Consider the following 17,130-nt stretch of genomic DNA (forward strand, 5'->3'; position numbering starts at 1 on the left):
TGGAAGTAAAAGGTGAAAAAACAACCAAGGCAAATACAGAAAGAATCAATCAAAAATGGTTTGACAAAGAGTGTGAACAACTCAAGAAAACAAAGTGCCAACTTCTTAACAAGTACAGAGTAACGCACACAGCAGAACAGCTAATTGAATACCTTGAATGTAAGAAAAGATACAAGGACCTATGTATAAGAAAAGAAAGAGACTATAGAGAATTCATTAAAAATAAATTGTGTGAAGCGACCAGACTCTACCGAGTTCTGTAGAACTATAAAGTTGCTGAAGTCAAGCCAATCAACATTGCAGAAAAAACCTATTATTTCAACCAGAAAATGGGCCAATTACTTCAGCAACTTATTTAATCAGGTAGAGACCATAACAAATGACTTTACTGAACATGTAAACAATATGCTAGAACAACACAAAGAAGGCTGTGATTTGTGTTCGTACAATTCTGATGAGATTCTTGACAATGAAATCACAGAAGAAGAAATTCAGGAAGTTATCAAAGGTGGAATCCCAAACGAATTTTACAAGTATTCCAACAAAGAAGTAGGAAACCTACAAGGAAACTTTTTAGCCAAATATTTAATTCAGAACAGCTTCCAGAGTCTTGGTACAAAAGTGTGATTATTCCTCTCTTTAAAAAATGAGACAGAGAAGACCCTAATAACTATAGGGGAATCTCACTACTTGATTCCTGTAGCAAAATATTCACAACAGTTCTGAATAAGAGACTCAATTTATGGTCTGAGACCTGACCTGAGGAACAAGCAGGATTTCGTCACGGATATTACATAACTGACAATATTTTTGTTCTACAATCTATAGCGCAGAAATACATTACAAAAAACGAGGGAAGATCTATTGTGTCTTTATAGACTTCTCCAAAGCATTTGACTCTATCGATCGTAAAAAACTATTTTATTGTCTTTGGATTTGTGCAGCAATTGTTCAACTCCAACCTGGGTATCTAAATTGAAATCAGTCTTAAATCACTACGGCTTTGGGGACGTTTGGTTAAGTGGTGGCCCTGGAGATCCAAAGGTCTTTATGTCAGAATTGAACCAAAGGGTGAGAAACTGTGCCCTATAGTCAAGTTAGACAATTCACCAAAGTGTGCTTTCTATGTGATGTTCAAAAAACAATTTGCATGTGAGAGTTACCTCTCCTTTCTAAGCTACCCCTTAAAACAGACATTAGCTTCTTTTAGGTGTTCCTTACACAAATTGCGTATTGAAGAGGGTAGATTTGAGGGAATTGATAGTGTGGATAGATTATGTCAACTTTGTAATTTAAGACAAATTGAAAATGAAGTACATTTACTATTTCACTGTCCAATGTTGGAGAACTTAAGAAGAAATTTTTTGTTTAACTGTCCAACAGTAAGAAAAGATGTTCCAATTTGTATTGACCCCCTTTTTAACAGCAATGACCAAAATGTCATCAAATGTACAGCAATTTTTATTAAAAAAGGTCTGTCAATAAGACAAGAAATGCTAACTCTATGACAATCTATGTTAAAACAATACAATGTTGGATATAAATATGATGCCTAAATGTACAGTGGGCAATTGTCTTTAAGTACCAAATAAACATCTTATCTTATCTTATCTTACTTCTTAACACATTTTATTCAACAAGTGTTTAGAAATTTGTTACCGTTTTTGAAAAATATGAGAAAGAAGGTTTTAGCGGCCGATCCCTTATCTCCTTATAGGGGCCGTTTAACGGAAATTTTGAAGATTGCATATCAGTGTGTACATCATTTTAAGCATCTTTTCTTCTATACTGCATTTCAAAATATTTTTTCCATTCTGAGATATGGCTGATCAAACTTTTGGCCCCTAAAACTCCTAATTACGTAACACATAATAAAATCATTACATGTACCTTGCTTGGATACATAACTGTAAGATAAACATATTTGCTTCTTTAACATTTCACAACATATCTCTCAGTAAAGGGCTACAGATGAAAGACTTTAAAGTCATATAGTCCCCTTATTGGAGGGACCATTCCCTTTTTTTAATATCATGTGAAAGGTCCTGTAAATATTAATATTTTTTACATTACATGTCTTAAGAAAATATTTTTCAGAAAAGAAATAAACAAAGAAAACCAGAAAGAATAACGACTTTTTTAAATCTCAATTTTCGGGTCCAGACGAGCTTCGGTGCCTTTTAAGTCAGACAAAAAATAATGCCCAAAACATATCTACAATCTTTCGACTACAATCCCAATAAGTTTGAACCCAATATCTTCAATAGTTAAGGGGAAGATCCCAGGATAAGCCGACCCTCTGAAAATTGCTAGAACGTCAATATCTCAAAAACGAAAATGACGTCATCAAATTAAAAAATTACGTATAAAGTTTAGATCAGTTCCTATCATATCTAAAAGTTTAATAAAAATCGGTCCAGTCGTTTTGGAGAAATCGCGTGCACAAAATTTGTTGGAAAAAAAGAAAAATAGCGAAGAAAAAGAAACAGACCAAAAACAAGGTCTTCCGTTGGAAACGGAAGACCTTAATAATAAGAAACCGTACGAAAACTGTAAGGTCTTTTGTTGGAAACGGAAGACCTTAATTAGTTTGATAATTGCAAATTTAAATTCTTTCGTTGTTACGAAATCAGAAATTCGGAAAATAATTAATTTAATGTTACCAGCCTGAAATCGACAAGTGTCTAATGATTCTCATCCTACAGTCGGTTTATCTATCAACTTTTATACCTACTAAGACCTTGATCTGGTGATATGTTAAATGGAATTTAGATATTTCTTTTTCATAATTTTGACTTTCAAACTTGTCAGCGCAACACTCTGGTAATCTTGAAAGGATTTTCAAGACTAAAATTTTAAAAACGGGCATTTGATTGGAAATCTAACAAGTCGATTCAAATCAATACAAAGATATATTAGGCTATATAAATGAAACTGTCAAACCAACAGAAAAAATGAAATAGTTTGTTACATGAAGGTAAGGGTTATGTGCCTGCACTAATTACTTAAGTAACTTTACTTTGAATTAGTTAATCGTGTTTTTTCTTACATAACTGTTTTAAAAATCTGTACTTTTGCAAATACTTTATTATTTGGTTGTAGGTTGTCGGTGTGTTGGACGGGGGTTGGTTTTTTGTGTTTTAGTTTCATTGGGGGGGGGGGGGGGGTTAATCGGTTTTTTAATGGATGGGGTTTTCGGAATTTATATCTATTTTATATTGGTACTTGAAGATTACCAATTTGTTTTTATTTTTTCTCAATTTGCTTTGCTAAATAATAATCAGTGAAAATTCCTCAAAAAATCCCGGATATCATCTGGTTTTTGTTCTTTTTTTATTTTACAATCTAGCGCGTGCGCAACACATTAACGCTAACGGGGTCTTTAGTTTATGTTCCTAAAATATCATAGTTGCATTAATAAACTTAGAAACGATAATACAAATACGTGTACATTTTCATTGGAAATTTAATTGCTTTATATTCTGTTCATATATATTTATGATTTCTTATGAGAGAAATTATAAAATAACAAATATACATATCTACTTATAGTACTTACTTTTGTCTTCATGATGGCAAAAACATTTTTGATTTCATGCATAAAAATTTACACTATATTTCTTAGGAGAGTGAAGATAAAATATATAGAATGTTTTATCGTTAAAATGATAAAAATATATTTATGTCCTATGGATCCGGTTTTACGATAGAATGCGTTCCATGTATTGTCTCTATAGCAAAGAAAATACGTGTACGTTGTTGAAAAAGTGTTGAATTTTTACTTTATGTGGGTTAAATGTTTTGTTAAAAGGTATTTACAGACAGTCTCAAAATGGTTTATTACGATTAATTTGACTGTTATTTTCAATGCAAATTCATTCATTAATTTTCTCCAAAATTGTTTCGGGACGATTCTGCAATCTTCTGATACATTACAGGTATATAGGAGGCATTCAACCTGTCCTTGGTGAGGGCGTTTCCTAAGAGACAGTTAGATTAGACGATTCGAACTAAGGAAATTGTAGTTAAAGCATTGCTCTGTTATGTAAATATCAACAATACGGTGTGTCGATGTATCTATTTTGTAAATGTCCGATATGCAATGTCAACCCGTGCAAGCACGGGTCAAAGTCTTGTTGTTATTTAAGACTCAATAAATGCATATGGTTTTCAAAACTCTTCAGTGTTTCCCAATGGCTCAAAAACAGATTAGGTGTTCCATTTTGATTCAGTGTGTAACTGTGCCGGATGTTTTATTCGATATCTTACGGAATGTTTGAGTAGACAGACAGAATCCAAATCACGACCTTTGTGCTAGGACGTCGAAATAGCAAATAGTTACCATGGCGACCTTTAAACATAAGAAGTGACTGTTCAATATGCACTTTTGTGCGCAGTAAATATACAGTCATATGTATGGATTGATAACATTTTATTTTCTCAAAATGTTTACATCATTTTGATATGTTGTATTGGCATTGCTGGAAATCCTTCCTAATATTGGTCTTAAACGAACAAAAAAAAATAGAGAAAAATTAAACAATTATCAACAAGTATAACAAAGATCGGGTTATGTATTTTTGTACTACTCATGAATGTATAAACTTTCAGAAAATTTCAAATTTCTTCATGAAATAAATCTAACTATTTCATTTAAATTAATAATAACGTATAACCTATACATAATTACATCGCAACGTGTTACGGGGTTCAGCCTTCTTTTCTAATACGCATGGGCTCGTGAAGATTCTCCTGGACATGTTTGTTGATTAAAACATGTCATTTTTACTTTTACCAGGTAATAACTGTTTAAAGTTTTTAAAATAACCACAATTATTATTTTGTAAGCATGTATTTTGCGTGTTTATCATAGGAGGTGCAACAACCTAAATTTATTTTTGTAAATGAGGTTCCTTGAGAGGTTAGTTGACATATTTTAAAATGAACCGAAATTGGTAAACCATCAATAAATTATCGAGAAAGTGGTGGTGTGTTCTGTTTAGAGAGTCTCTTTAACCTCGTTTACCATGATGACCGTAGTCGGACAAAGATCTTGTAGTTTTCAGCACGTGTCAATTACTGTCAATCAAAGTCCACGTGGTACAAATAAACAATATAAGATTATTTCGGTTTGAACGACAATTAAATTTCCAGAAGCTCATAAATACGTTAATTAGGTAAATGAAAGGGATTTTTATGTATTTTAACTATTATAATCAACGTTATTTCTTATTTCCTAACGACACAATGGGTAAATCTGAAGTTATGCACACATTTGTTTTCAGCAGTACTGTCTCTTTAAAAAATATTTTTTAGAATATTTTCTTTACTTTTTCAGGAATGTTTCCATACAAGAGGACAAAATTTTGAGATGATCACCGTCAAAATGAAATACGTCTTTTTCATTTTTGCGACTTTCCACTTCTTGAAAAAGTCTTCGGGGATATACGGAGGTTGTATGAGCTATTACACACAACCATCTGACAAACCTGGTCATGTCAAGGCTAGTTATTATATTATTTTTTTATCTGTGTTTTCATTTCCAATGATGATATTAGAACAAAAAAACAGCGAACGGAATAAGCGAATATTTAGCTTGTTGTTTAAACTTGTATGATACAATAATATAGGATTAGATAAGTTTGGAGAATGACCGTCTCTTTTAAATAGGAATAAACAGTATTTTACTACTCAAATGTATCATGTAAAGATTTTAAAGTTCTTTTTATTCTAAAACGTATTAAGATATATAACAGATCTGAAATATAAATAAAAGGTTACCGTATTTATCTATTTTAAATGCATCGCGCATATTTTTGTGGTTTTTTTTTCGCAAGATTATGAATGTTTTTCTAGCTGCAAAACTGTAAATGTAGCGATGCGGGAAAGTTGTTTTGACAGACTGTACTGCAGTAGAGCTACAGTTCCATCCATGCAAATAAGAAGCCAGTATATTTATTGTTGTCCATAGTTTTTGTCTCATTCAACTAATTTAGGAATATATTTTGTAAACATTTTCATTTCCTGAGATATTTGATTACTGATTATTACTTAAGAGACATTCCTCTAACTAATGATGATTATTAAAATCATTTGATGATGTTTGCAAAACTCATAATCCTTCAAGTACAATCTAATTAAAATTAGACTTGTAATTCCGCTCCTCTACGATACTCTACGAAGCATACTTATATAGCGTATCGTAGAGGAGCGGAATTACAAGTCTAATTTTAATTAGATTGCCTTCAAGTACAGAAACTCTCAATTTTACAAAAAACATTTTTCCTTTGCTACCTCGACTTTGTTCATGGCCCCTTATCATTACAATTTATGTTTATGATGTTGCTGAAAAAAATGATGTTTTTCTATAAATTATTTGCTTATTATAACTCAATCTAGCACGCATTAAAAAAATTGAACGAAATGAAATTTACTTTGAATCATGACTTCAGCGTTTTTGATAAATAATGAAAAATGATTGTTAATATAATTAAATCATTTTAAAACCAAAGCTGTACTTTTTTCAATGAAAAAGAACATTGACCCCCCCCCCCCGAATTATTTTTTCAAAGTTCTCAGTTAATGTGCAAGTGTATGTGTATATATAGCCATTTAGGATTGTCTGTTTCCTGTAATTAATAAAAAGAAATGTGTAAAACAACTACGATTTATGAATACTAGGACTTCTTATAAAACTTAAGGAATAATATTTACTGCTTTTTTAAGATTAGTCTTACAATATGCCTCTATTGTTTGGGATGGATGTAGTTCATCTGATAGTGATCTCATAGAGAAAGTTCAATAATGTGCAGCGCGGATTATTACGGGTCTTCCTTTACAAGTTCTAGAGATTCTCTATGTTTAGAACTGGGTTAAAACCACTGCCATCTAGCCAATCAACTGCTAAACAAGTTACTATGTACATTGTTCATATTAATAAGCTTCACAATATCTTAAAGAAGAAGGGAAACTAATGATATTTTGAATGAATGAATAAATGAATGAATTATCATCTAATTTAATTGTATATCGCAATTGTTCATTAAAAAAAAACCCAGAACAATGAATAAATCAAGAAATATTGATCTCTTAATTTAAATTTCCAGTCGCTATGAGATCCGACGTTTAACTTTTTTCTATGATGTCATTCCATCTATTCCGGTTTGTTTTATCAACATAACATCAGTAATATGTTGACGGTGTGACCGTTGGACCGAGCGCAGATTGAACACAGTACAGTTTGATATGTGCACAACAATTTATTTGAAATGCACACAGTAGGATCTCGCTAAAGTTAAACTTATAACGTCGCGTGCTCAGTCTACATTATGAAGTCATTTATAGTATGTAAAACGTACATGTTTTGTCTTCGGAAACAGCCGAAGAGAGTTATGTGATTCCGACAAAATTTTATTTCTTCTTTCATTTAATTCATATCTCGACTACCGGTAATAAAAATTGAATACTTTATTCAGTTTCTATATAAAAGATCTGTTTCTTTGATGTTAATGTTTTTATTTTCCATCTAATAATTTGATAAGATATACGTAGAACTAGTCGTATTTCTTGATTGAAGCACTATTTAAACTTATCTGTTTTTTATTTTTAAGAATTAAAATTTAACTTACCTTCAATTGAAACATTGGAGAGTTTTTAATCGAGTTTAGGAGCAATAAACATCGATGATTGCCAGTCAATCAATGATCGAACTAACTTTTAAAAAACAAAATGGCGGCCAATATGGCGGCGCCCAGGGCTAGAAGAAACTTTTTTAAGCCCTTAGTACCCCTGATTCAACTCTCATTTTTCACTGATTTTCTTATATTACGTCTTACCATTAATCCTCGCTTCGCGAGGCGGGCTTCGCTGTGTACAGTGTATATGTAAGCCAAACCGTAATAATTTGTGTGACATCAAAATAATTAAGTTTTTTTTTAGTTTTGAATACAAAAGAGTTCTACGTCATATCAGCCGCCAGTAAATACTATTTATGTTGCTTCATTAAAGGTAGTAAGTAGTAATTCGTAATATAATATATAAACGGTGTGATCGTTGGACCGAGCGCAGATTTTACAAGGTGCAGTTTGATTTTCGTAGAACAAACTTTATTGAAATACACACAGTAGGGTCCGCTTGGTTGCCTACTCAAATCGTTAGCCAAAGTTTAACTAAACGTCGCGTGCTCAGGTGGCAGGGGACAGTTTTTTTTGATACAATTCATTGTAGCCAAGGGATGCATGCCTTCGGAACTCTGTAACTAGAATTTCCTCAGTTCCCATTCAGCACAAATACCTTTAATTCACTCTTTATAAGGCCAGTCACCAATTTCTGAAGAAAATTACTAGTCAAAACCTGTAAAATTCTCTACATACTGGTTTTTATGAGATTTTGACCCTTTCATATTTTGCTAATTTTTCATGATTTTTCAGCTTTTTAGACCTCCCCCAGCTAATTCCCTGCAGAGGGTTGACCTTCCGTACCGCGTGCATGTTGCACTATCACATGTCAGAAACTTACCAGTGTATAGTTTACAATGTCCCATCCACCTACTTTTCGTGTTATTTTACCTCCCGTCTGTAACTTGCAATTTCACTGTGTAAAGTCAGCACAACAGTCATAGCCGCAGGTTTCGCATTTTACTTCTGATTCTCATGTACCTAACATAAGGGGCCTACATATTGCATATCAATTTCAACAAGAGACACCCCTCTAACTAATGATAATCATTAAAAATCATTTCATGAATTTTAGCAACACTCATAAGCCTTCAAGTACAGCAACTCTCAATTTTACAAAAATATTGACGGGTACTTTATTCGAAACTGTCCCTTGCTACCTTTAACATACACTAACATTCTCTGAAAAGTCATCTTGTCTTAAAATTAAAAGGCTTATGCTATTCTGAGAAAAAGTACACCACATTTTGACAATTCCATTGAGGTTTAAGAAAAATATGGCCATTTAAGTGAACCCACCATTTCCACTTTCCTCTATTTAACACAGATTCATAGGGTTCTCCATAAATAAAGCATCTTTACCTAATCTTTTAGAGGTCAACTGTTGTTCAACCTCCTTAAATAAGAAACCTTATTCAAAACTACATACATTGGCTTGATATTATTATGATAAAAGCATCACATCACTTAGAAATCCCTCTACATGTATACCCTCCCCCTATCTTTTGATTTTCACAAGAAGGATTAGTTTGAACACTTTAACCTAATATTATGAAACTTTTGGCAGTTTCCTTGAGTCATTTCTTACACATATTTAAAAACAACCAACACTGATATCTAAAATTGATCTTTTTTTGGTAAATGGATGATTTGTAGCATTTTTATTCAGAAAAAATCATGTCGCCCAACATGTGATTTCTTGTTTTCATGAAAAACTAAGCCTAAAATCATATTTAGTGGATATCTTATATATTCTGGTTTCTAGTCTCCTTTTAACTTTGCTAAATTAGTAAGACCTACAAGTGTGATGTGTGTGTTTAATTAAAATGAAATTCAAATACACCCGGGTACCTGGGGACGGATGAGAATTCCATGAAAAATGTTCAAATTTTACATGTTTTTCTACATTTTTGATGAATATATACAATAAAAGGGTAAAAAATATGTTGTTTTTTATTCCTTTCAAGAGTAATTATCATAGCAGATGTTATTTCAAGGTCAAATGTACATTTACATATCCTACATGTAATGGTAATGGAGTCCATTGGAAAGAGGGGGTGGCTTTTTCAATTCTGTAAATACATCTAAAATACCATTTTTTGATAGGAAGGAGCAAAAACTTGAGTTTTTTGACATATTATATACTTAGATAACTGCATTTGTCTACATGTAAAGTTCACTTGATATAAAAATATGCTGTTTAAAAAAAATTGGGTGATATAAGTCAGGTGGCTTAATGTTATTTCATAAAATCAGACAGCAAAATGGCTGCAAATTCATTAATTTAATGATTTAATTGATAAAAACTGTTTTAAAATATTTATTCTTATCTCAGTAGTAATTAACTTAAGCCTATTAATTGTCATCAGGATAGGAAATACCTACTCTCTTAGCCAATTTACTCTAGTGGTGGTCATTCTACACATTTAAGAGGGAGTTACTCCCCTTGAATATTTTAGCTAATAAATCATGTAATGACATCTATAGCCAAGAAAATCATCCATTTTCACAAAATGTATTACTTATGGTACAAAATCCACTCAAAATTACAGTTAAAGGAGAAATATGAAAATACCATGTAGTCTTGAAGGTGGCAGGGGACAGTTTTTTTTGATACAATTCATTGTAGCCAAGGGATGCATGCCTTCGGAACTCTGTAACTAGAATTTCCTCAGTTCCCATTCAGCACAAATACCTTTAATTCACTCTTTATAAGGCCAGTCACCAATTTCTGAAGAAAATTACTAGTCAAAACCTGTAAAATTCTCTACATACTGGTTTTTATGAGATTTTGACCCTTTCATATTTTGCTAATTTTTCATGATTTTTCAGCTTTTTAGACCTCCCCCAGCTAATTCCCTGCAGAGGGTTGACCTTCCGTACCGCGTGCATGTTGCACTATCACATGTCAGAAACTTACCAGTGTATAGTTTACAATGTCCCATCCACCTACTTTTCGTGTTATTTTACCTCCCGTCTGTAACTTGCAATTTCACTGTGTAAAGTCAGCACAACAGTCATAGCCGCAGGTTTCGCATTTTACTTCTGATTCTCATGTACCTAACATAAGGGGCCTACATATTGCATATCAATTTCAACAAGAGACACCCCTCTAACTAATGATAATCATTAAAAATCATTTCATGAATTTTAGCAACACTCATAAGCCTTCAAGTACAGCAACTCTCAATTTTACAAAAATATTGACGGGTACTTTATTCGAAACTGTCCCTTGCTACCTTTAACATACACTAACATTCTCTGAAAAGTCATCTTGTCTTAAAATTAAAAGGCTTATGCTATTCTGAGAAAAAGTACACCACATTTTGACAATTCCATTGAGGTTTAAGAAAAATATGGCCATTTAAGTGAACCCACCATTTCCACTTTCCTCTATTTAACACAGATTCATAGGGTTCTCCATAAATAAAGCATCTTTACCTAATCTTTTAGAGGTCAACTGTTGTTCAACCTCCTTAAATAAGAAACCTTATTCAAAACTACATACATTGGCTTGATATTATTATGATAAAAGCATCACATCACTTAGAAATCCCTCTACATGTATACCCTCCCCCTATCTTTTGATTTTCACAAGAAGGATTAGTTTGAACACTTTAACCTAATATTATGAAACTTTTGGCAGTTTCCTTGAGTCATTTCTTACACATATTTAAAAACAACCAACACTGATATCTAAAATTGATCTTTTTTTGGTAAATGGATGATTTGTAGCATTTTTATTCAGAAAAAATCATGTCGCCCAACATGTGATTTCTTGTTTTCATGAAAAACTAAGCCTAAAATCATATTTAGTGGATATCTTATATATTCTGGTTTCTAGTCTCCTTTTAACTTTGCTAAATTAGTAAGACCTACAAGTGTGATGTGTGTGTTTAATTAAAATGAAATTCAAATACACCCGGGTACCTGGGGACGGATGAGAATTCCATGAAAAATGTTCAAATTTTACATGTTTTTCTACATTTTTGATGAATATATACAATAAAAGGGTAAAAAATATGTTGTTTTTTATTCCTTTCAAGAGTAATTATCATAGCAGATGTTATTTCAAGGTCAAATGTACATTTACATATCCTACATGTAATGGTAATGGAGTCCATTGGAAAGAGGGGGTGGCTTTTTCAATTCTGTAAATACATCTAAAATACCATTTTTTGATAGGAAGGAGCAAAAACTTGAGTTTTTTGACATATTATATACTTAGATAACTGCATTTGTCTACATGTAAAGTTCACTTGATATAAAAATATGCTGTTTAAAAAAAATTGGGTGATATAAGTCAGGTGGCTTAATGTTATTTCATAAAATCAGACAGCAAAATGGCTGCAAATTCATTAATTTAATGATTTAATTGATAAAAACTGTTTTAAAATATTTATTCTTATCTCAGTAGTAATTAACTTAAGCCTATTAATTGTCATCAGGATAGGAAATACCTACTCTCTTAGCCAATTTACTCTAGTGGTGGTCATTCTACACATTTAAGAGGGAGTTACTCCCCTTGAATATTTTAGCTAATAAATCATGTAATGACATCTATAGCCAAGAAAATCATCCATTTTCACAAAATGTATTACTTATGGTACAAAATCCACTCAAAATTACAGTTAAAGGAGAAATATGAAAATACCATGTAGTCTTGAAGGTGGCAGGGGACAGTTTTTTTTTATACAATTCATTGTAGCCAAGGGATGCATGCCTTCGGAACTCTGTAACTAGAATTTCCTCAGTTCCCATTCAGCACAAATACCTTTAATTCACTCTTTATAAGGCCAGTCACCAATTTCTGAAGAAAATTACTAGTCAAAACCTGTAAAATTCTCTACATACTGGTTTTTATGAGATTTTGACCCTTTCATATTTTGCTAATTTTTCATGATTTTTCAGCTTTTTAGACCTCCCCCAGCTAATTCCCTGCAGAGGGTTGACCTTCCGTACCGCGTGCATGTTGCACTATCACATGTCAGAAACTTACCAGTGTATAGTTTACAATGTCCCATCCACCTACTTTTCGTGTTATTTTACCTCCCGTCTGTAACTTGCAATTTCACTGTGTAAAGTCAGCACAACAGTCATAGCCGCAGGTTTCGCATTTTACTTCTGATTCTCATGTACCTAACATAAGGGGCCTACATATTGCATATCAATTTCAACAAGAGACACCCCTCTAACTAATGATAATCATTAAAAATCATTTCATGAATTTTAGCAACACTCATAAGCCTTCAAGTACAGCAACTCTCAATTTTACAAAAATATTGACGGGTACTTTATTCGAAACTGTCCCTTGCTACCTTTAACATACACTAACATTCTCTGAAAAGTCATCTTGTCTTAAAATTAAAAGGCTTATGCTATTCTGAGAAAAAGTACACCACATTTTGACAATTCCATTGAGGTTTAAGAAAAATATGGCCATTTAAGTGAACCCACCATTTCCACTTTCCTCTATTTAACACAGATTCATAGGGTTCTCCATAAATAAAGCATCTTTACCTAATCTTTTAGAGGTCAACTGTTGTTCAACCTCCTTAAATAAGAAACCTTATTCAAAACTACATACATTGGCTTGATATTATTATGATAAAAGCATCACATCACTTAGAAATCCCTCTACATGTATACCCTCCCCCTATCTTTTGATTTTCACAAGAAGGATTAGTTTGAACACTTTAACCTAATATTATGAAACTTTTGGCAGTTTCCTTGAGTCATTTCTTACACATATTTAAAAACAACCAACACTGATATCTAAAATTGATCTTTTTTTGGTAAATGGATGATTTGTAGCATTTTTATTCAGAAAAAATCATGTCGCCCAACATGTGATTTCTTGTTTTCATGAAAAACTAAGCCTAAAATCATATTTAGTGGATATCTTATATATTCTGGTTTCTAGTCTCCTTTTAACTTTGCTAAATTAGTAAGACCTACAAGTGTGATGTGTGTGTTTAATTAAAATGAAATTCAAATACACCCGGGTACCTGGGGACGGATGAGAATTCCATGAAAAATGTTCAAATTTTACATGTTTTTCTACATTTTTGATGAATATATACAATAAAAGGGTAAAAAATATGTTGTTTTTTATTCCTTTCAAGAGTAATTATCATAGCAGATGTTATTTCAAGGTCAAATGTACATTTACATATCCTACATGTAATGGTAATGGAGTCCATTGGAAAGAGGGGGTGGCTTTTTCAATTCTGTAAATACATCTAAAATACCATTTTTTGATAGGAAGGAGCAAAAACTTGAGTTTTTTGACATATTATATACTTAGATAACTGCATTTGTCTACATGTAAAGTTCACTTGATATAAAAATATGCTGTTTAAAAAAAATTGGGTGATATAAGTCAGGTGGCTTAATGTTATTTCATAAAATCAGACAGCAAAATGGCTGCAAATTCATTAATTTAATGATTTAATTGATAAAAACTGTTTTAAAATATTTATTCTTATCTCAGTAGTAATTAACTTAAGCCTATTAATTGTCATCAGGATAGGAAATACCTACTCTCTTAGCCAATTTACTCTAGTGGTGGTCATTCTACACATTTAAGAGGGAGTTACTCCCCTTGAATATTTTAGCTAATAAATCATGTAATGACATCTATAGCCAAGAAAATCATCCATTTTCACAAAATGTATTACTTATGGTACAAAATCCACTCAAAATTACAGTTAAAGGAGAAATATGAAAATACCATGTAGTCTTGAAGGTGGCAGGGGACAGTTTTTTTTTATACAATTCATTGTAGCCAAGGGATGCATGCCTTCGGAACTCTGTAACTAGAATTTCCTCAGTTCCCATTCAGCACAAATACCTTTAATTCACTCTTTATAAGGCCAGTCACCAATTTCTGAAGAAAATTACTAGTCAAAACCTGTAAAATTCTCTACATACTGGTTTTTATGAGATTTTGACCCTTTCATATTTTGCTAATTTTTCATGATTTTTCAGCTTTTTAGACCTCCCCCAGCTAATTCCCTGCAGAGGGTTGACCTTCCGTACCGCGTGCATGTTGCACTATCACATGTCAGAAACTTACCAGTGTATAGTTTACAATGTCCCATCCACCTACTTTTCGTGTTATTTTACCTCCCGTCTGTAACTTGCAATTTCACTGTGTAAAGTCAGCACAACAGTCATAGCCGCAGGTTTCGCATTTTACTTCTGATTCTCATGTACCTAACATAAGGGGCCTACATATTGCATATCAATTTCAACAAGAGACACCCCTCTAACTAATGATAATCATTAAAAATCATTTCATGAATTTTAGCAACACTCATAAGCCTTCAAGTACAGCAACTCTCAATTTTACAAAAATATTGACGGGTACTTTATTCGAAACTGTCCCTTGCTACCTTTAACATACACTAACATTCTCTGAAAAGTCATCTTGTCTTAAAATTAAAAGGCTTATGCTATTCTGAGAAAAAGTACACCACATTTTGACAATTCCATTGAGGTTTAAGAAAAATATGGCCATTTAAGTGAACCCACCATTTCCACTTTCCTCTATTTAACACAGATTCATAGGGTTCTCCATAAATAAAGCATCTTTACCTAATCTTTTAGAGGTCAACTGTTGTTCAACCTCCTTAAATAAGAAACCTTATTCAAAACTACATACATTGGCTTGATATTATTATGATAAAAGCATCACATCACTTAGAAATCCCTCTACATGTATACCCTCCCCCTATCTTTTGATTTTCACAAGAAGGATTAGTTTGAACACTTTAACCTAATATTATGAAACTTTTGGCAGTTTCCTTGAGTCATTTCTTACACATATTTAAAAACAACCAACACTGATATCTAAAATTGATCTTTTTTTGGTAAATGGATGATTTGTAGCATTTTTATTCAGAAAAAATCATGTCGCCCAACATGTGATTTCTTGTTTTCATGAAAAACTAAGCCTAAAATCATATTTAGTGGATATCTTATATATTCTGGTTTCTAGTCTCCTTTTAACTTTGCTAAATTAGTAAGACCTACAAGTGTGATGTGTGTGTTTAATTAAAATGAAATTCAAATACACCCGGGTACCTGGGGACGGATGAGAATTCCATGAAAAATGTTCAAATTTTACATGTTTTTCTACATTTTTGATGAATATATACAATAAAAGGGTAAAAAATATGTTGTTTTTTATTCCTTTCAAGAGTAATTATCATAGCAGATGTTATTTCAAGGTCAAATGTACATTTACATATCCTACATGTAATGGTAATGGAGTCCATTGGAAAGAGGGGGTGGCTTTTTCAATTCTGTAAATACATCTAAAATACCATTTTTTGATAGGAAGGAGCAAAAACTTGAGTTTTTTGACATATTATATACTTAGATAACTGCATTTGTCTACATGTAAAGTTCACTTGATATAAAAATATGCTGTTTAAAAAAAATTGGGTGATATAAGTCAGGTGGCTTAATGTTATTTCATAAAATCAGACAGCAAAATGGCTGCAAATTCATTAATTTAATGATTTAATTGATAAAAACTGTTTTAAAATATTTATTCTTATCTCAGTAGTAATTAACTTAAGCCTATTAATTGTCATCAGGATAGGAAATACCTACTCTCTTAGCCAATTTACTCTAGTGGTGGTCATTCTACACATTTAAGAGGGAGTTACTCCCCTTGAATATTTTAGCTAATAAATCATGTAATGACATCTATAGCCAAGAAAATCATCCATTTTCACAAAATGTATTACTTATGGTACAAAATCCACTCAAAATTACAGTTAAAGGAGAAATATGAAAATACCATGTAGTCTTGAAGGTGGCAGGGGACAGTTTTTTTTTATACAATTCATTGTAGCCAAGGGATGCATGCCTTCGGAACTCTGTAACTAGAATTTCCTCAGTTCCCATTCAGCACAAATACCTTTAATTCACTCTTTATAAGGCCAGTCACCAATTTCTGAAGAAAATTACTAGTCAAAACCTGTAAAATTCTCTACATACTGGTTTTTATGAGATTTTGACCCTTTCATATTTTGCTAATTTTTCATGATTTTTCAGCTTTTTAGACCTCCCCCAGCTAATTCCCTGCAGAGGGTTGACCTTCCGTACCGCGTGCATGTTGCACTATCACATGTCAGAAACTTACCAGTGTATAGTTTACAATGTCCCATCCACCTACTTTTCGTGTTATTTTACCTCCCGTCTGTAACTTGCAATTTCACTGTGTAAAGTCAGCACAACAGTCATAGCCGCAGGTTTCGCATTTTACTTCTGATTCTCATGTACCTAACATAAGGGGCCTACATATTGCATATCAATTTCAACAAGAGACACCCCTCTAACTAATGATAATCATTAAAAATCATTTCATGAATTTTAGCAACACTCATAAGCCTTCAAGTACAGCAACTCTCAATTTTACAAAAATATTGACGGGTACTTT

At 32.4% G+C, this 17,130-nt stretch overlaps 1 protein-coding gene across 1 annotated transcript in view; it reads left to right on the top strand.

Annotated features, from left to right (window-relative positions):
- Window positions 1-405: 405 nt before the first annotated feature.
- Window positions 406-17,130, top strand: part of LOC128175597 (uncharacterized) — an 86,020-nt gene continuing 69,295 nt past the window's right edge. The window contains exons 1-2 of the mRNA XM_052841353.1: window positions 406-621; window positions 5,339-5,503. Of these exons, the coding sequence (XP_052697313.1) occupies window positions 406-621; window positions 5,339-5,503 (381 nt within the window). The remainder of the gene's footprint in view (window positions 622-5,338; window positions 5,504-17,130) is intronic.

The sequence above is a fragment of the Crassostrea angulata genome, chromosome 3 (assembly GCF_025612915.1).
Source record: "Crassostrea angulata isolate pt1a10 chromosome 3, ASM2561291v2, whole genome shotgun sequence".
NCBI classification, from domain to species: Eukaryota; Metazoa; Mollusca; class Bivalvia; order Ostreida; family Ostreidae; genus Magallana; species Magallana angulata.